Source organism: Amblyomma americanum, chromosome 6 (genome assembly GCF_052857255.1).
Source record: "Amblyomma americanum isolate KBUSLIRL-KWMA chromosome 6, ASM5285725v1, whole genome shotgun sequence".
In the NCBI taxonomy this organism is placed as follows: domain Eukaryota; kingdom Metazoa; phylum Arthropoda; class Arachnida; order Ixodida; family Ixodidae; genus Amblyomma; species Amblyomma americanum.
The window spans coordinates 31,183,546-31,204,572 of record NC_135502.1 but is presented as its reverse complement, the minus strand read 5'-3'; the positions used below and the strand labels follow the sequence as shown (position 1 = coordinate 31,204,572).

The 21,027-nt window shown below is 46.3% G+C and overlaps 1 protein-coding gene across 2 annotated transcripts in view; it reads right to left on the bottom strand.

Moving 5' to 3' along the window:
- LOC144136560 (acyl-CoA-binding domain-containing protein 5-like) overlaps positions 1-21,027 on the bottom strand; it is a 31,802-nt gene that overhangs the window by 10,286 nt on the left and 489 nt on the right. The window contains exons 2-9 of one of the 2 annotated variants that reach the window (XM_077668960.1): positions 20,246-20,375; positions 18,637-18,709; positions 18,342-18,380; positions 16,542-16,698; positions 15,251-15,328; positions 14,702-14,781; positions 12,918-13,200; positions 8,149-8,378 (exon numbers count right to left, since the gene is read on the bottom strand). In XM_077668960.1, coding sequence (XP_077525086.1) covers positions 8,149-8,378; positions 12,918-13,200; positions 14,702-14,781; positions 15,251-15,328; positions 16,542-16,698; positions 18,342-18,380; positions 18,637-18,709; positions 20,246-20,375 — 1,070 coding nt within the window. The remainder of the gene's footprint in view (positions 1-8,148; positions 8,379-12,917; positions 13,201-14,701; positions 14,782-15,250; positions 15,329-16,541; positions 16,699-18,341; positions 18,381-18,636; positions 18,710-20,245; positions 20,376-21,027) is intronic. The other variant, XM_077668961.1, reaches the window with a different exon arrangement.

The following is a 21,027-nucleotide window of genomic DNA, read 5'->3' as shown; positions in this document are numbered from 1 at the left end:
TCGATTATTTTTATGCAGACAGATTTTGCCACCACTGATCACACCGATTGTTTTTGCTCAATGACGAGCATAATGTGCACCTTTGAAACAGAGTAATTTCACGATCCCCTGAGTGCTTACTGGCCAAATACAAGCATTTCGATGTGAATATTTCTCACCAAGCTGACTCTTTGTATGGAATTTTGTACATCCTCGTAAGAACTTACCCGCTGATCATTTGCTCTCGAAAGCTAACAAATTCCCTTTCTTGGGGCCTAAATTATTATTCAGGCAGAAAAATAGCTGTTTTCGATCAAAATAAAAAATGGCACCTGAAAGGGTTAGGCTCTACCTTGAGTATGACACGATAGTGTTAATGGGTACCTTCAACGGCCTGCGATCTGCATTGCATATGACTTCACAGATATGAACACTGCTCTTTATTTTATTTTACTTTTTGCCATTTACCACAAGACACACAAGGCCTCCCTTCAACCAAGTTGAACGAACATTCCTCAGTGGTCGAGCGGTAGCGCACCCGGCTCACAACCCAAGTGGCAGCAGTTTGAGTCCATTTTTCTTTTCAGTGAAATAGCTTTCGTTTCTTCAGAGGCACTATGTAATGGTGGCGGAATGAAGCCACGATCATGTAGATAAATGAGGAATTGTGTAAGGACATCATCACTGCTGTAATGTGTGAACGTTGTGGAGTGTTTGAATTACCTGCGCGAGGTCATGTGTTGTGACGTCACAACCTTCATGACCATCTCAATATCCTCAACACGCCAACACAATGACGCTGGGTTCTCTGCTGAACGGGAGCCTTAACGCTGTCAAGCATTCGCAGTGGCTTAGTGATTATGGTGCTCGGCTGCTAACCCGAAAGACGCGGGTTCGATCCGAGCCACGGCAGTCACATTTTGATGGAGGCGAAATGCTAGAGGCCCATGTAGGTATCATGTCAGTGCACGTTAAGAAACCCCAGGTGGTCGAAATTATCCAGAGCCCTCCACTACACTGTCCCGCATAGCCTGAGTCGCTTTGCAATGTTAGACTATAATAAACCTAAACCAAATGTTAAGGCAGCTGCGTTATAAGTACTTTTCACACACCCCTACTGTTCAGCCATTAGCACCGATGAACCACAAGACCAAACCTGAATTCTGGCTTGTGGCATTCATCAGTATAAAATATAATATTGCAGACAGAAATAATGAGGTGATCTTAAAGACACTTTATACAGTGATGTGAATGGCTGAGATCACTTTGAAGCAGCTTTTGGAGCAAAATGAAAACGAAAATTGGTTGTTGGAAAAAGGAAATGGCACAGTATCTGTCTCACATCTCCTCAGACACCTGAACCCCGCCATGAGGGAAGGGATAAAGGAGGCAATAAGAGAAGAAAGGAAGAAAGACGTGCTGTAGTGGAGTGCTCTGGAATAATTTTAACCACCTGGGGATCTGTAACGTGCAATGAAATCGCACAGCACACAGGCACCTTTGTGTTTCGCCTCCATCGAAATGCGGCCGCCGCGGTCGGGTTCGAACCCGGGTACTCCAGATCAGTAGCCGAGCACCCTAACCACTGAGCCACCGTGGGGGGTTTCTGGAGCAGCCAAAAGTGCCGTTTGGTGCAGAATAGTGAGCATTTGGTGATGATATATACCGTATTTTGCAGTATATATGTCGCATTCTTATTTTAGATTTTTCATGGTGCAACTCACAGGGCAAAAAATTACGCGTCACCCAACGCCATCTTTTGCCGTTCCTAGCAACTGTTTGAAAAAGAAAATTGATCAGTAAAAGAAAAACAGAATCAAGTTATTACAGTTTTAGTGCAGTGTCAGGTGGCAGGTGTGCACAGTGGCAGGTGTGCACTCCACAGCTGCACAGATAGCTCACTGCAGATGCAGTTCACAGTAGTGGAACGCAGATCGCGTTATGCTAAAACTGTACTTTTAGAATGTTATCCTAGTGGCTAGAATCCCATAATCTCGCAATAACTAGATTGAATGCGGTGGCAGCATCAAGTCGCACTGGAAACCATCGCCGCATACAGTCATATTCTCGATAGCTTCGATTTCAGCGTTGCATCCATATGGCTTCGTGAGCGTCATGCATTCTTACTCAAAATAATGCGGCCTCTGCGAGGCAAAGAAGCTATGATGCAAAACTGAAGTTACGTGCCGCTGATTATGTGCTGGAGAACAAGAACCGCACAGCAGGGAGACAGTTCGATGTGAGTGAAAAAAATTATCCGGGACTATCCGTTTCTTTTTGACAGGGCAATGAAGCGAGCCCCAAAATCGACGCCCACTGAGAACTTCACGGTAGCATGCCATTTCTCCACTTCAGCCGAGCAAGGGCATGGAAGTCAACAACGGCACCATTTGCAATTATTTGTGCCCCCATGCGCACTTCCGATGTGCCCTCCACGCTACGGGATAACCTGAGTAAACCGCTGCGTGCTGCAGGACTACCGTATAAACGCGTGTAAGGGCCGCACCCGTGTAAGGGCCACACCCCGTATTCCCAAAGGAAATATTTGAAAAAAAAAAAAAAATCCGTGTAAGGGACGCACCCAAACTTTCCAGGAAACACGCAAGAATAGCCTTCGAAATACATGCGCACAGGAGCTTCGAGGTGCCGCCCATGGATGGCGCCCGAGGCCGCAGGTCATCATCATCATCTTTTCTTCTGCCGTGAGCTTCTGCTACTGTACTTCCGCTATCCGTACCGGCATCGGTATCGCCAGGTCTAACTTTGTTCTGTTCTGCCTGTCAAAGCATGCGTTTTTTGGTGGTTGTGTTAGCGTGGTCGCTCGGCATAGTTGTTACTCTCGTGCGCTGTCGTTCTTCACTTTTTCATGAACTGCCTCCGAGCATTGTCACTGTTGCACGATGGGCAAGCACCTCAACAGCTACACGGCGGGCTTTAAACTGAAAGTAGTGGAGTTCGCTCTCGAACACGGCAAGCGTGTCGCGGGCAGAAAATTTGACGTGGACGAGAAGTGTGTCTGACGGTGGTGCGGACAAAGGGATGCGTTGAAGAATACCAGCTCCAAAAAGCGTGGTTTCCGAGGCAAGCCATGCAAATTTCCTGAGCTAGAAGAAGAGCTGCTATGCTATTCAATGGAAGTGCGGAACAACGGACATGCTGCGTGTAAGGGCACAAGCCTTGGCGCGTGCTAAAAGCATACTGCACGAGGACTTCAAGGCTAGTGCCGGCTGGGTACGAAGATTTCTGAAGAGGAAGGGCCTATCATTTCGGCGAAGGACCACGCTGTGCCAGCGGCTGCCCCCGACTACACCGACAAGGTGCTCAGCTTTCAGAAGTATGTCATCGGTCTGCGTCGTGAGCACAACCATATATTTTCGCAGATAGCGAACGCCGACCAGACCCCTGTGTGGTTCGACTGTCCCGAGAGCTGCACAGTTGAACTGAAAGGAAAGAAGAGTGTTTTCGTGCGGACAACCGGCTCGGAGCACCAACGGTGTACCGTTATGCTGTGCGTCACCGCGCATGGGCGGAAGCTGCCCCCCTATGTCATCCCGAAAAGAAAAACGATTCCTAAAGGCATTTTCCCCAAGGGAATTGTAGTTCGCGCCCAAGAAAAGGGCTGGATGGACGATGAGCTTGTGCTCGACTGGGTAAAAAGCGTTTGGGAGAAGCGCCCAGGCGCCATGCTGGCCCGACGATCGCTCCTCGTCTTGGACAGCTTCCGCGGTCACTTGACGGGTAGGGTTAACGAACGCCTGCGCGGTATCCGCACAGACATGGCCGTGACACCGGGCGGCCTCACCGGCATGCTGCAACCCCTGGATGGAAGAGTCAATCGGCCTTTTAAGGTTGAATTTCGAAGGCAGTATTCGGAATGGATGGCCAATGGCAATCACGACGAGACACCGACAGGGCGGCTTAAGAGGGCACCGCTCACGACTGTGCTTGGATGGATTTTGTCCGCGTGGAATTCCGTGTCGACCGACATTGTAACCCGGAGTTTCAAAGTGACCGGAATTTCAAAAAGTTAGGCGGGACCGAAGACGACTTTCTGTGGGCTGAACATTTACCTGAACACAGCACCAGCTTGGAGTCTGAAGACTCCGTGAGTGATGCCTGAATGGTAAATAAATGCCGCGCATTCCAGATTGGTTTGCTTTCACTTGAAAAAAAAATTTTTTTTTCGAAAATCGCGTGTATGGGCCGCACCCCGAAATTTGCCCCCCCCAATCTGGGAAAAAAAGTGCGGCCCTTACACGCGTTTATACGGTATTTCACTTTTCTTTTCATTACGCGGGGCAACAACGAGCCCGGCCAGAATGATGCTCACCTGCATATACACCAGGTGCACCATAATTACTGTTACTTTGATCCATACTATGCCTCCTATTTTAAACATTTTTCCACATCGACCTTGCTGATATCTTTTTAGTCCTGTTTTGTGTGTTTTGGCTATGTTTTATGTTCGTGTTTACATTTTTCATATTACGGCATGCCCTAGCCAACATCGGTCCGCAATCTTGTCACAGAGTGATGCAGGACACACGCCTTCTGAGATCGCTGAACTTCTTAAAATTCAATGCAAGAATGTTCGTCGAGCTTTACAGCACAGCACACTTCAGGACCTACCCCGCAGTGGTCATCATGTCAAGGTGGCCTCTCCTCGTCTTAAAGAAACTGTGAAGAAAATATTTCAATGACAGCCATGTAGAAGCATCAGAAGGCTGGCCTTGGAGCTGAATCTGTCTGCCACAACAATAAGAAGAGTCGTTCGACAGGACCTCAAAATGTTCCCCTACAAACTGCAGAATACATGGCCTGACGGAGGCCCAGAGACAGGGAAGACTCGAAAAGTGCCAGCTGTTGACACGGGCCTCAAGGGGGAGCACATGACGATGGTCTTCACCGATGAGAATACCGTAAAAACCGGACTATAGGTCGGACCGGAATATAGGTCAACCCCCTAACTAACCAATTCTAAAAATGAAAAAAAAATCTTTTTCAATGAAAAAAGTACCGAAAGACACCCTTACCTTGAAAAAAATGCGACTCGGCCGGTTGCACAATGGTGACAGTATTTATTTTCATTTAAATGCTGCTCGTATGTACACCCGGCAATATTTTTTAACAATATCGCGCACCCATCGACCCACGCGGTTGTTTCTGCCACACGCAAGTACGGTGCCGTAGAGCAAAGCCCTTCCTCTTCATGAATAGCCGCACCCAGGATGGCGAGCCCTTGAATTGCGCCCTTGTGAGTCTAGATGCATTCGGCAGCCACAGGCAGCGATCTTGCACGCAGCGCAACCTTTCCTTCCAATTCTGGATACGGGTTTAGGGTTTATGGGGGTTTAACGTCCCAAAGCGACTCAGGCTATGAGAGACGCTGTAGTGAAGGGCTCCGGGAATTTCGACTACCTGGGGTTCTTTAACGTGCACTGACATCACACAGTACACGGGCCTCTAGAATTTCGCCTCCATCGAAATTCGACCGCCGCGGCCAGGATCGAACCCGCGTCTTTCGGGCCAGCAGCTGAGCGCCATAACCACTAAGCCACCGCGGCGGCTCAATTCTGGATATGCTGCCATCCACCCACGAAATGATGTTTTATCCTGCTTGCTGCAATTGTAATACGCAGCTTCTGCCTCCGCCAGTACTGAATGCTCTTTTCGGATACTCCGAATTCGCGCTGTGCCGCCAGGTTCCCGTGAGCTTCCGCGTACTCAATCGCGTTTTTCTTGAAAGCGACGGTGAATTGCCGTCAGCTTCCGCTTTGCACCTACGGAAACGCAAAGTGGCGGCACTGCTGCTGATGGCGATGGTGATGGAGGCTGTTGACTTCAGCTGCCCATTGTTGCAAGACTTCCGTAGTTTTTCCGCCAATGACCGTGTATAAGACGGGGGTCGACTTTTCACTATGGTTTTTTGAAAAAAAGTTCGACCTATATTCCGGTTTTTACGGTATTTTCACACTGGAGGCATATCACAACACCCAGAAGCCATGTAATTACTTGCTCCGACGCCGTAACTTGCTGATGCAGCTAGTCGGAAGGTGTCACGAAGCTCCCATCTGGCATCTGTGATGGTATGGGCAGGGGTATCCGCCACTGTCACACTTCTCTTGTTATCGTGCCAAAAGGAGAGAATATTAGCACCGACACATATCTTAAGGAAATTCTGGAGCCTGATCTGTTGCTTTGGACTCAGTCCCACTTCAGCGAGCGGACTTGGACTCTGCAGCAGGACGGTGTTCCAGCACACAAATAAAAAAGAGTCAGCAGTGGTGTCGCTCACACGCCTGACTTCATCTTCATTCCGGAGGAAGAATGGCCGGCAAGCTTGCCTGACCTAAAACCCCATGGATTTCTATGTGTGGGCTATTCTCCAAGAGAAGGCCTGCGCCCTTCAGTACACCTGCGTTGCAGCCCTAAAAGCATCGCTGGAGTGAGGATGGAGAGAAATTCCCCAGGATACCCTGCGGGCCGCAATTGAAGCCTACTCGGAGTGTTTAAAGGTCGTGATAAAGGCCAAAGGCGGCCATATTGAATAAAATGTTTTACACTGCATCCCTAAGGTATAGGTCAAATGCTATGCAAGAAATTTCTGGCATTTTTTTTACTCTCAGTCAACATATGGACCATAAAACAAGTGAAAGTATTTATAGCGCTCCTGGTATACTAAGGACTGATTGAAGGATTCTTGGAAAAATTTCATTTTCCGCTAATGCTGCCTAACACAGAGGTAGGATAACACACGACGCCCGAGAATTTCATTTGTAAGGAGCCCAATTTTTCTTGAGTTGCAAATAATATGCAGAAGAAACATGAAAATTAGGTGTTTGCAAAAATTAAGCCGCTTCCTGTACATTCAGACAAAATGGACAAACCATGTAGAGTGTTCAAACAGCCTCAACATTCATCTTTATGCTCTCCTCCACAGAATTTCATTTCATTTTTATCATCTTAAAGACTTTCGCAGAATGCCAAATGAAAAGTAATGGCTGCGATGTGGTGGCAAAGGTCATTCAGTCGATTGCTGTCCTTGGAAAGAATGACATTGAAAAGGTGGCAGTATGGGCACGCGGTCGTGAAACTTGAAGGGGGCACCTGGTGCATACTATAATTCCAGACAGATTTTTTACAACAAAAATACAAGAGTTATTAAAGTTGAAGAGACCGGCTAGCAGGTGTGCTGCAAAGCCCTTCATGTGCCACTTTACATAAAGGTGCACTAAAAGGTGGCGCTACACATACTGCCGGATCATGGCTCTTATATGACCACATAGGGTAGCCATACTCCTATCACAAATTGCAAGGCAGAGCTCTTCCCTAGCTCACAGCCTAACACAGAGCTCTGCTCCATGGGCTGTCCACACAACACTACCTCTTGGAAGCCATCTTTCGTATGAGCACGACGGTCCCGAAGTGGCTGTACCTTAAGCTTCACCGCAGAGATCACTCCAGTATTGTCAAATTTCACACAACACTGCAGAGTGGAGACTTTTAGCATTTCAAGAGCAAAAGGCCAACATAAATGGCTTCCTCACTACTGCTAGCTCAAGCCCTGATCAAGGCATGTGTTCAGATGAGTTTGTGCACAACCACCTGTTTCATTTCCTTTCCGCAACCCACCTCTTCCCTTTTAATTCCGAAATGGAACAAACGCTAATTTTGCTGCTGGCAATGTTCCCTGCAGAACAATAATCTAGTAGTACCTTGTCACTACTCATCTCTGGGGCAGAAACATGAAGGTTATGAAAAAGCTGTAAATTAAACTGAATATAGCACAGCAAGCTATAGAAAGAGAAATGATAGGTGTAGTTAAGAGACGGGAAGAGAACAGAGGGAATTAGAAAACAGATGGGAGTTAATTGCACCCTCTCTGAATTCACAAAAAGGAAACAGACAAAGGCAGAGCTCATAAGGAAAAGAATAGATGATCACTGGCCGCTTATGGTAATGGAATGGTTTCCAAGTGAAGGTAAATGCAATAACGGGTGGCAAAGAAACAGTTGGGCAGATGAGGTTAGGGATTTTGCAGAGACAGGGTGGCTGCAGCTGGCACAAGACAGGGCTAACTGGAGACAACTGGCAAGGCCTTTGCTCTCTACTGAATGTAGCGGTGCTGAAGATGATGAACTTGCCACAACAAGATGTCACAACTCTCACCTTGGCGTGTTGTAGCAGGGTCTCGAGCACCTCGAGGCGGGCCACCACTTCATCCATGGTGTGCTGCAGCCGCAGCACAGCTACTGCCAGCTGCTCGCTCACTTCCAAGGCAAGCTGGGGCCTGCCGCTGCCACCACCACCACTGCCCATGCCGCCCATTGCACCACCAGGCAGTCGCCCAGATGACCGTGGTGGCCAAGCAGGACCCCCTTCAGCCCCTCCGTCCGTCTCTGCAAGTGCATGGCAATCTGTGCTTGCTGCCCCACAGAGTATGAAATACAAAGCAGCAGTGGTGCCATCAAAACTCCGAAAATTCAGCAGCATAGGTAACCAAATTACAGCTAAACAAAAATACATTGCCACAGAACAACCTAGAAGATTAATCATTATGCACCACTTGATGAGACGCCCTGGGCTGGAACCTTGTTAAGTATTTGTACCACACTGCTTCTCACCAGTGTATAATATATCAGCAGCTGTTTGTCGAAAAAATAGAACTCTTTTCTTCAACACTTATGCTCTTTTCTATATGTGGCAAAATATTAGAAGGTAACTAAGAGGTCGCACAGTGCCTCTGCAACAACAGATACCACCATGGAACAATGGCAGTATTGGTAAAACAATAATGCACATCAAAAGCCTTGTTCACGCAAGTCTCTAAGTGACTCCATGACTCCTGTGTTGTATCTTGAAAGAATGTCATTTTTCCACAGAAGATAATTTAGTCTATTGGATCTCATGGCCCCTTGCATTTGCAAAGATGACAATCACACTGTTCAGAATCTCTTGCAGCTGGGACCATATTTGTTTTTGGCCTCCCAAGTTTCTTGACATGCAGTTGCCATCAGCAACCTGTTTCCATCTAACAACACGTACACAAACTCAAAGCAGTGTAAGCAAAAGGAAAATCAAGTGGACACAGAAAGAGAAAATCTATGACTGCCACACAGAGCTGAGAGCATTGGAGAGAGCATTGTCTGCTCTGCTTTCTGTGGAGCAACCCCTGCCACTTATCGGCTACTGCACAGCGGTATGCAGAGCAGTCACAGCCACCAGATTTCACCAGTTGCATCTAGTGCAGATCCTACCGCGAAAGAAATACCAGCTGCAATAAACAAACAACGCACGAAGTCATAGAAAAAAGTTGTAGTTGTTGTAAATAAAAAACTCCATACTCTTACAATACAGTGTGCAAGTCGCAAAACTCAGGGAAAGTAAGTAGAAACGCGTGGTTTTAAAATCTCTGCCCCTTTCACCTCTTCCTTAAATCCTTCACTGCACGATCCAGGCGTCCACTGTGGAATACACGCGTGCCCCATTTTCTCCACCAGCCAAGGGCGAGGGCGCGAACGCCACAAGGCGAACCGCACGAGCCACCCAGGAGTGGCGGAGGACACACCTGCTTCTCCTCCCGTTCCTGGATGCCACTGCGACGCCGTGGGGGCGCTGCACGTAAGCGGAAAGGAAGTGTAGCGCCCCTCGCGCCGCGCTCGGCTCGCAGGCCATGGCACGCGGTGCCGGACAAGAAAGAGGAAGTTGGGCTAGGCCGCCGCAGCGCGAGCAGCGCAAATAAACAGTTCGAACCTCAACTCTGTCAGAGCTGGTTCTTCCTCGCCTTAGCTCAGACGGATTCGGCGACCTGGCTTCGAACATGCAACCCCATCAACCTACATGGACTCTCCTGGCTCTTCCGCCCTTCCTACCGGCGGCAACCTGTCCCAGAATGCTCAGCTTTTCAGTGCTTCGGTCGCCATGTTCCAGCTAGTCAGCCTGCCCCCATTTTGGCCCAATAGCCCCCGCGCCTGGCTCCTGCAGGTTGAGGTGCATTTCCAGCTGCGACATATCACCAGCCAGGAGACCAAGTTCCTTCACCTCGTGTCGTCCTTGCCTCCTGACGTCGCTGAGGTTTTAGTAGACAACATCAGTTCGCCGGACTCGGCTTGACCCTTCGACACGTTGAAGGCGGCTATCATTGACCGCAAGTTAGCGTCCAAGCGCAGCAAACTCCAGCAGCTCCTCAGCACTACAGAGCTTGACGACAGCCACCCTTCGCAGCTCCTCTGTCGGATGCGCCAGCTTCTGGGAGACTCCACTGCTCAGCACGACCCACTTCTGCGTGAGTTGTTCCTTCAGCATCTTCCCCAACACATGGTTCCCATCCTCGCAGCTGCGGGTGATGTTTCATTAGACAAGCTCACTGAACTCACTGACCGTGTTGCGGACTACTCACGGCTCCCCAACAACAGCTCTGTGACCAGTCCGCCTCCAACTGCTGCCGCAGACTCCCAGCTTGCCAGCATCGAATGTCGACTTGATGCTCTTGCCAGGTGGCTCGATGTCCTCACGCCTTTGCAGCGCTGTTCTCCGCCGAGGTACAGGCCACGCCGCCGCTCCCCAGAATCCCAACCATCCGACGCGCGGCCAGCCACCTTGCCCTCGGCTGTCTGCTGGTACCACCGTATTTTTGGCAGCTCTGCCCGTAAGTGCACACACCCGTGCTCCTGATCGGGAAACGCTGCGACCGGCCACTGATGGCGGCAAGTGGTGCTAGTGGACAGACATGCCGCCTCTTTTACGTCTCAGACAAGATTACTGGCACTCGTTTCCTGGTCGACACGGGAGCACAAGTCAGTGTCATAGCAGCCTCTTGGGCAGATAGCCTTTGCAACGAACAGACCTCCCCGCTCCAAGCGATCAACAGCTCCCACATATGGCCAACGGTCCCAGACGCTTAACCTCGGATTGCGCCGCACGTTTCACTGGATCTTCATTATCGCCGACGCCTCGCAAGCTGTTCTTGGTGAGGACTTCCTCAGTTTCTTCAATCTAGCCGTCAACATGAAAGCTCATTGCCTCATAGACCACAGCACGCACTTCTTCGTCAACGGCGTACTCTCCACCCCTGTGGCGACGGAGCTTCGCGCTCTCGTCCCTGTTTCACCGTATGCGAAAGTTCTGGCTGATTTTCTCAACCTCACAAAACCGCATACCAGAGAGTCACCGGTGAAGCACTCGATCACTCACCACATCGTGACTTTGGGACCTCCGGTGTTTGCTCGCCCTCGTCGTTAGTCGGGAGAACGCCTGGCTATCGCTCGCCGCGAGTTACAACACATGCTTTAACTTGGCATAGCACGCCCTTCCTCCAGCAACTGGGCATCGCCACTTCACATGATGCCAAAGAAAGATCCGGGCGACTGGAGAACCAAGTGAAGATTACCGCGCCCTCAACGCTCACACTTTACCAGACCGCTATCCACTTCCTCATATACAGGACTTCACATCAAATCTGGCTGGGTGCACGATCTTCTCTAAAATTGACTTAGTGAAGGCTTATCAAATTCCTGTCGAGCCCGCTGACATTCCGAAGACTGCCATTACCACACCGTTCGGCCTCTTTGAGTACGTGCGGATGCCTTTTGGCTTGCGCAACGCTGCACAGACTTTTAGTGAGCTATCAACGAGGCTACGCGAGGCCTCGACTTTGTGTTCGCTTACATCGATGATCTCATCGATGATGCGGATATGCGGAAGCAGGGCAGATCAGTCTGCCTTTTTTTGGATAACTGTAGTGCCCACCACATCGAAGATGTTGTCCTCACGAGCGTCCACTTGATTTTTTTTCCTCCGAACTGCACATCCGTTATTTAACCTCTTGACCAAGGGGTTATTAAGAGTGTCAAGTCTGCATACCGGGGAAGACTCATCCGGCGGATATTGTTAACCATCGAAATGAGCGACCGACGCAAATTGATCTTTTCATGGCGCTGGAGATGCTTGCTGGGGCGTGGATTGCTACTTTGGCCACCCTTGTCCAGAAATGCTTCAGGCACGCCGGTTTCGCAGCTGGTCAGCACGCCTTGGCCGAACCGGAAGCAATTGTCCCTGCAAGCGGTGACGCTTGCAGCCACTAACCGAAACATGAGATGTGCTTCACAGTGTCAATGCAATGGTGCCACACGCTGTTGAACTGGATGATTTTTTGTGTACGGACGCCGACTTGATCGTGCACGAGGAATTCAGCGACGACGCTATTATTTACAGCGTGCGCAAAGGAAATGAGGAGAGTGACGACGAGTATGGCGAAGACCAAGCACAAGGAAGGCAAGTAAGCTCGCGTGATGTGCTTGACGCTTCTGATGTTATCCGGACTTTCCTCGGCGACCACGACGACGACGAAGCTATGCATAGCTTATCAAGCTGCGAAACCCGAGTTGTGAAGATCCTGCACAGCAATGTGAACCAGAGCAAAATAAGCAACATTTTTCATTAAATTTTGGTTCTGGAAAGTAATGGGTGTGCTTATTTGTCCATTTTCGCGACAGCGAATTCTCGCGAGAACGAAAAAGTTTTCCTTTCCGTATTACGAAGTCTCAATTCCCCAACACCGCCTCTACTGAAGCACGTGTATTTGAGAGCTCTGTGTAAAGAAGGTGTTGTAGCGGTTCACCTTGATATGACGGACTCACAACGTCGACTGTCTGTTAGTTTGTGCTGAGTTAAAGATAAATGATGATAAAGCACGAAATGACATAAGAGAAATGTATTTGATAGCAACGAGCAACCACAGCTGACACAACGGGCCATGCTCCAGCGCCATCTGGTCTCCAGTGCTTTCGTTTTTGGAACGTCATACCACATGGCACTAGAACAGTTCATATTCAAAAGCAGCGAAAAATAACAGGACATAGCAAAAAGAATTCCTACATTTTGGATGCACATACATGCATTCTCAGCAGGTGCAAGTTCACTTCACCAGCTCGACTCACCCCTTCGGCGGTGAGGTCGTGGCAGGCGACCTCCTCCCCCAGGTCCCGACCTGGGCAAGGTGCCTGGTGCTCCCCGGTGGGGGTTGTCGTCCCCACCACCTCGCACATAGGCCAATTCCCCATTGGGGCGCTTGGCCCCATCGGGGTAGAAGGCCCAGAGCTGGCTCTGACCATCCTGCACCAGGACGCGGTCGGAGCCACTCAGCAAGGCCTCGTTCACAGCACTCGCCACCATGCCCGAAGCCTCTTGCTCCCGCGGCTCGGGAGATCCACTCTCATCCTCCTGGTTTGAAGCGCAAAGCAAAAACAAAATGCACTTAGGCACAAAGACAGAGCATCAACGATGAGAACGCTTGAGTATTCACTTCCTATGCATGCCAACCGCTGAACTGAGGAACTTCAGAAATAAATTAGCTGACAGAATTGTCAAGTACATTCTAAGCTATCACACCAAAGACGTTCCCTCACAGCAAGTGGGTTCAAGTGAAAGTTCGTAAACGCACATGCAAGCACTAAGCTCTGGCATCACCCATGAAAAGCGCAGAGCACATGGTTGTTGCATATATAGTTAGCAATGCTAGTTTACCACATTCATATCGCAGCATTTAATGTCACAATTTTCAGTTCTTACGATAAGTTATGCATGCAAAGATTAAAAATAAAAGAGAAAAGTAATTAGCTACAAGTAAGCGTTTTAATGTAACCACTCTTCAGAAACTGACCCTTCGTCTTTCCAAAAGCATCTCTTCACTCACACTGTCACACTAAACAAAAGAAGAGGCCTGTGATGCATATACATGCATAAAAAAAAGAGGAACCTCTGTGAGAAAAATGCAATGACCTTTCTTACAACTGCATACAATCTGGCCAGAAACCAGCGCAAAGGAGCCTTTAGTTATTTTGTGCGTGCCCTCTATAGTAGCTGCTAGATGGGAAGAATGACAGAGGATGCTTCCATTGAAAGACAAAAGCTTGAGAGACCTGCTATCAGGGGCCATTGTTCTCCGCAACAAGTGAGCACAAAGGAAAGTGTGACCTGCAATATTCTCATGCGGAAACAAAAAGAGTGATGAAAGACCAGTACAGCAGAAACAGAGTATCAGGTAAGATGGAAACAGAAAAACCTAAAAAAAGAAATGAAAGGCCACTGTGAAAGCGTTGCCTTCAAGGCTACCAAAAGGAAACCTCAGCTTGGTGCGACCAGTTTGGTGTGATGCAATCAGGGCAATTTGACTGATCCACATGCTCACCAGTACATGAACAATTAATTTATGCTTGTGAATGTCAATGACTGAACATTTTTCTTACATTTCATTTCAATTTTTTCAAGCCATAGCACCAACTGAAAGCATCAACATAAGCATCAAATGCAAGAACCATGGGTAGAAACGAACAACAATAAAAATGCATAAGAGCAAAGACTATCATATTTACTGACATAATAGACACACTTGAATAATGAATGCACTGGCAATTTTTCTGTCTATATATGAATATTTGCTAATACTATCTAAGCCCAAGTAATAAACCCACCCCCAAAATTTTCATGAATATTTTCGGAAAACAAAGGTGAGCGCATTATGGAAGTAATTACAAAAATCTGAATTGCACGTGTCTCTTGCCAATGTCATACCATCATTATTTAATGATTTAAAGATACTATCAAAGAACTCAGGCCACAATTCTCCAGCCCCCAAAATGTGTTTACCATTCAATGAGTAAATAAATAAAAAAATGCGAGGGAATTACGACTTGCTACAAAAAAAAAAATAAAACGCACTTACATCTCCCATGTGATCGTAGGTGTCTGAAAACTCATCCTCCTCACTCTCAAAGTCCGATCTGTGGCCATTCATTCCTCCTCCTGTAGAAGGCAGAAATTGAAAATTCAGAAAATCACCTCACGCACTTCATTAGCTACCAAGCCAGACATAACACAGTACAATCTTAACAAAAGAAATTTCCCAAAACCTCGCAAAATAGCTGCACCACCAAGAACTTGTTCGATTAAAAAAAGCCAAGATAACATAAAATCTAGGAAGACATGCTCCTTTCTAATTCTATTCTTACTCCTGGACTCAGATGCAAGCAATGCTTATATGGATCCTTATTCGTTGAACTGTGCCGAGCAGACCAGTTTCAGAATGCATCGCTTACTTTTGAAACCATATAGTTCACCAGCACTCAGCATAAGTTGAAGAATGCTAAAAGTGGGCAATGTTTCAGCTGTTGTTGACTTCTCTCAAATTCATCACTGTTCTAATCATCATCAACACACCATCCACACATCTTTCTAAAGCAATTGCATAGCCTTCATGCAGACAAAATGCTACCTGCTGCCATCCGTTCCGGTTTCTCTTCATTCTGCTTTTTGTCTGCTTTAGCATACACTGCCTGTTCTTGTTCGGCAGCTGCAAAGAATCGTGAAAACAGAGAATGTATAAATAAGCTAGACTGGCACAGGCACTCCATCCCTTTCAAACTGCATCTGTAGAAAATTTTTCTATGTTACGAATAGCACTAACAAAAATAAGCGGAAAACTTTTAAAAAGCAGAACGGTTGGAAGTCTACAATATCATACATTAACTAAAACGAAGAGACACCCAAAGGCGTGAAAGGTTCTTCCATAGCATGCACATCCTATTAGCACCTTTGAATTTTTTCATCTCTAATTTACCACAAAAGCAAAACACAAAGGGTTATTTCGAGTTCACTAATCTTCACGACACTGTTTTCAGAATGTGCTGACTTTCTTTTTTTAGTGTACAACACCATCTAAAGAAAACTGCACATCACCACAGCTGTCAGTCCTGAAATTACCACTCAATAGGAAATCTATCAGCTCATAAATATTTCCTCCTCCAAGAATTTTTTTTTCCAAACTGAGAAACTCTACACAAGCAACTATTCAGAAGCAAAGCAAAAAGCAAGCTCATCTCAAGTGCAAGCCTGAGCAGTTCTGGCCTCTTTAAAAACCACTGAAACAAGACCAATTTGCCAAAACCACGGGAAGCTGGCAAACTGCTAGCTTCAGGCACACTATGTAGCTTTCATTGCCATGACCACTAATGATGATTTTATGCACTGTGGGCTAGAGCCGAAAACTCTAAGCCATCTTCAGTGGCCTTTGCACACACTTTGGCACAAGCATATTTTCTAGAAATGTGTTTCAAATGGGCCACATGTATTTCCCACGCTCTGAAAGAAGTCAGTGTATCGCTCACTTATTCGCACCCAGTAATGAAACTGCCTTCAAATAAGTGACGCTGTTACATGTTTATTACAAGAAAAAGCTCTTTGAGGAAAGATGTGCATAGAAAAAAGTATAACAACAGTTTCTGAGAAAAAGAAAAAATCTAAGAGTGTCAACCAAAGGCACTAATTCGTGCAACACCTGATTTCAGTAGCCAGCATTACCACACATGTTACGTATTTCTGAAGTGGCAAATGAATACAGACTGCAGAACTCAAATAAAAACCCAATTGTGAGTGACGTATAGTGCTTATCCTAAAATATAAACAGCGATAATAATAATTCAGTACAGTGTCCCTCTACAAGTGTGACTTTCTCCCTTGCAACTAACGTTAAGTCTCTGCAATTTGACTCTAACTTGTGTGATTACCTTCGATTGTCTCTATATCATCTTCGGACTCCCGATTGCCATTCACTTTGGCTTGTGGCAATGCGGCAGCCATCTGGGGTGGTACAGAATCAAACAACGGACCGAGCAGATCCACGAACTTGGCCACATGGTCAGTGTACGACATTGCCTCAACAATCTGCAATAGAAGAAACACCATGGGAATGATTCCATCATACAAAATTTGGTCAAGCGAAACCAATTTCCCCCCAAACCTGCTTCACACCGTTTTGGCTGTGCATGCAAAATAGATCCATTATTTGGGAATAAATTATTTTTAAAAAACGCATTATATTATCATAAACTCAAGTTGCCCATTAAGGTCAAATATGCCACCTGCAGTGCAGAATGATTACCAAAACTCGTATTTGTTTAGCCATCATTCACTGAGTCAATGTTGGGGACAACAGTAAGCGCAGGAACACGAGGCCAGTAAGCTCAACGGAGGTTGTTGACATTACAGTTCAGCATGTCTATGTGATAAAGGATTTAGGCATCACAGCAATAAAATAATGCCAACACTATGATCAGCTGCGCACTGTTGATGTCACACCTCACATTTACCAAACAGTATGTATTTCCAAATTATCATATCAGAACGCAGCAAAATCATCCGAACAGACTAATCAAAGTTTACACAAACATTCCCCTCAAAACCACTAGATGAAAAGACTGCGTCGAATTCATGTTCACCAATTTTCACAGGAAGTTATCTGTTAGATATTAAAAATTGCTAGTTTGGACAAGGGGTTTTCAAACCTGCCACATCTCGAATTCACACAGTCCTGAGAAAAGTGCAATGGCTGGCTTTTGCTGCTTACAACAATGAAGTCAATCTGCAGAAATATTAAGAACTATCTCAGGCTGCCCCTTCACCACCCAGGCAAAGATTGCAGCAAATATGGTAAAGGGCAAACAATAGTGTGTCGTGCATCACATGCAAAAGCAGAAAAGCCATTTGAATGCACTACAGAGAATGCAAATGTAAAGAACGCCCAAAAAAGTTGAGTACTCTGAGAAAGTCAGTGTTAAAATTTAAGCACCCAAGCCAAGCCATGCAAAAAAAGTATAAAACTGATAGTGCAGTTCACGCTAAGTCTTTCATGCACATAAATGCAGAAGAGAGTAACTAGGTACGAGTGTGTTGTGTGCGAAACGCTGAATCAACACCTACTGGAAAAAGAGTAGATAAGAGCTTTAGAATGAGACAGGTTAATTTTAGTTAGCATTTTTTTTCATCAAGCCTTTGTGAAACAGACCACATAGTCTCTACATGTTTCAACACGACAGACGCTGCTAAGGTATAATGATAAATGCAGTTCAGGCACACTTGCAAGGGGTGTTAATATGGGTAAGGTGTTAGCAGTATAGTAGGGCCCTCAGGTAATGATTCTTCAACGCAACCTAGAGGGACCAATATTTTAACTGTCTTCATAAAACGTGTTCTATAATAGGGTTCAGCTAGAGACCAAAGCAGTGAACAACCCTCAAAGAAAGCCCTCCAAGCAATAGTGTCAACCTGTCATTACGATGTCACGGTTAACTGCCTTGCACATGCTAGCATGGCATTGCAGATGGCTAGCAAGTGCAAGGCATTTGACCACAATGTCGTGGTAGCAGGCCAACAAAGGTCTCCTTTGAGGGGCATTTACTGCTTCGTTCCTGAGTTTCATCCAACTGCACAAGACATAGCTCGGAGTCTCAGAATACACAGCGCTTGCCTTTTAATGCCTCATTTTTTTGGTTTTGAGCACTTAACATGCTCTGAATGCACAGTCATACCTGCTCTTCTGTGGCATTTTCTTGACATTTTTTAACAACCTGGAAATGAAAACGAAACAAAAATAACAGAAAACAGAACCAAAAACTCATATACAACAAAAACAAAGGATACATGCAGAAAAACTGAACAAGATGCAGACTTTCAGCACATATGGCTGCAAACAAAACAACAGGACAGTACAATAGCAACAAAATTGCCATGCAGCCAGAAATGAACAAATAAGCAGCGTGTACAGTAGCTGAACACAGGCAGGCAGATAGGATTAAGACCACTGTTGCCGCCAGCAAAAAATACCTTGACCAGTTCTTCAACATATTTCTCCATGGCCTCCTGCTTCGACATGTCGCCAAGCTTCATCCAAGCATCCCTGCAACACAAAATGAAAAAAAAAAGCCCACTTCTAAATGACTGAAAGTTATACCAAGTTGAGTATCCCCATGCAACAGAGCATGCGACAAATGTTTAGAAAGTTGAGCAAGGCTAAGTGCACAATGAAAAATTGCAGAGTGGGAAAAAGGGGAGTACAGCTATTGCCATTTTTTATTCACTCCAGCTGATGGTTCTTTGCTTGTGTGCTTCAAGGAAGTGTAAGCTCCATGAAGTCATCTAGATCCAATGACTACTACGAAAAGGTATCAAACAAATAGATTTCAATAAAAATGAAGGCCTGTTATAGAGAAATAATTTATGCATCAAACACCTTTGTCGAATGAACACTTCCCATGATATGAGCAATGATAATGCGGCAAGCAGGTCGACTTGCTCAGGCCTTGCGAATAGTCAAGATATAGCAACGCCCAAAGGTCGATAAAACAATACACTACTGTGGCTTGGAGCAGAGGTGGGTAGGTACGCGGGAGTTAACATACCGAAGCTGCACATGGGCAACGATAGAAGCCTCAGTGAAGGACTATGGATTAATTTTGAGTGCCTGGGGTTCCTTAACAGTGAAGAACCAGTACACATAGAATGATGTTCAAAAAGACAATGCAAAGCAAAAAAAACACACAATAATGAACGAAAGTCCCCACTGTACCTGCTACAAGTACCCAGCCCATTCATCGTACGCAACGCTATATCTGCTGCACCATAAAATGAAAATTTGTGCAATTAATCACAAATTCATTGGCCAAAAAAAGAAACACGTTTCCACCCCAAACAAGCCAGAAGGTAATTGCAAGGGGCCCAACTCTTGGACTCCACCAAAGAAATGAAATGCTCGGCAATTTTTATGTTCCCTGAGAACTTACAGTGCACTATGACATAACATCAAATATGCGTGACATTTCTAAAGTCACAACTGCTCTTAATTCTGCCGCAGCCTTCAAGTTGAACTCCTATATATGCTTTATTTTTAACAGCGCAACAACACAGCAGACACCACCAACCAAAAGTTAAGCTCAAACTATGCAAGCTGCTAGTCAGATGGATACATTTGCTTAATAAGAAAAAAGTGCACCTCTCATTATGCAGCCAGTCAGCATTAACTCTTGAGCAGCAATAAAACAGGAAAAATATTATAGCAGTTTTATACAGACTCAAGGAATGCAGTGATGCCAAATTCATGAGGACTAAGCTCTATGCCTAGAGATTGGCAGCATATCATTACAAAATTCACTGGTGCAGTACAAGATAAAAATAAAGAAGGCACAGATATTACACACACTCAGCAAAAAGCAGCCTTCAAATTGGGTAGCTGATTTTCAGTTATGCAAATATATTGCAAATAGCAGTTACAGGAAATGTCTTCAAGACCAACACGATATCAGAAGCCAAATAAGCAAGCTTGTAGATGCTCCCTGTAAAATATAGCACCACTAATTCGGGCATTGGGTTTCTAGTCCTTCTTTGTTTAAAGAGCCCATGCTACAAAAAAAAAAATGCAAAGTGCATAACATGGTACCATTTCGCATTTCCCACGATGTCCCAAAATCTTGGCTTGGGAACTTTGCATTCTGCTATAGATCCCTGAGTCGCTTGCTTGTAGTAGGCATAGAACTTGAGTTGAAGTTCATGAGAAGGCTGAAATGACCCTGCACAAAAAGGCGATATGTCTGGAAAGTGGAATTGTCATAAATGCTTGTACCAACACCTAACACTTCTTCAACAAAGAGACTGCTCCCAACTATTCCAGGAGCTAGCTTGAATACCCAGACTCGGCGGAATGACGTCTTGCCCAGGTGTACAGAACTCGGAAAGAACAGAGCACACACAGCGCACATGCGCATTCTCAGGCGTTTTACAACCAGGAAAATTTCCTCAATTACAGGAAATCTTTGCCGCACTGGCGTCAGCAGGGTCACGTACGCCGGGCTGCCGTAAGAGTGTCGCAACAGTGCGCGATTAATTCAGAGCGATTGTTCTCGCTCGGCGCCCACTTTCTCCCCAGCGGAGGTACGCACTGTTTCTTTGGACGCTTTTTTGTTTGTCAGGCCAAGCGCGACAGAATCAGCCAGCACAGGTGAAGGTAGTGACAAATTTCTGGCCCCTTTCAGCGAAAAATAATCTACGGGCACATATGGTGGACGAACACCCGCAGCCTTTCCTTTCCTGTCTTTCACGTTTCTGCTATGTGTTAAAATCGCCTCGACGCGTCGATAGATAGAACCAGCGCCGTTGCTATAATATGTGCATATCTCACCGCAAGCGAAGGTGCTGTGCGGTGCAAGGACAGTGATTATCAAG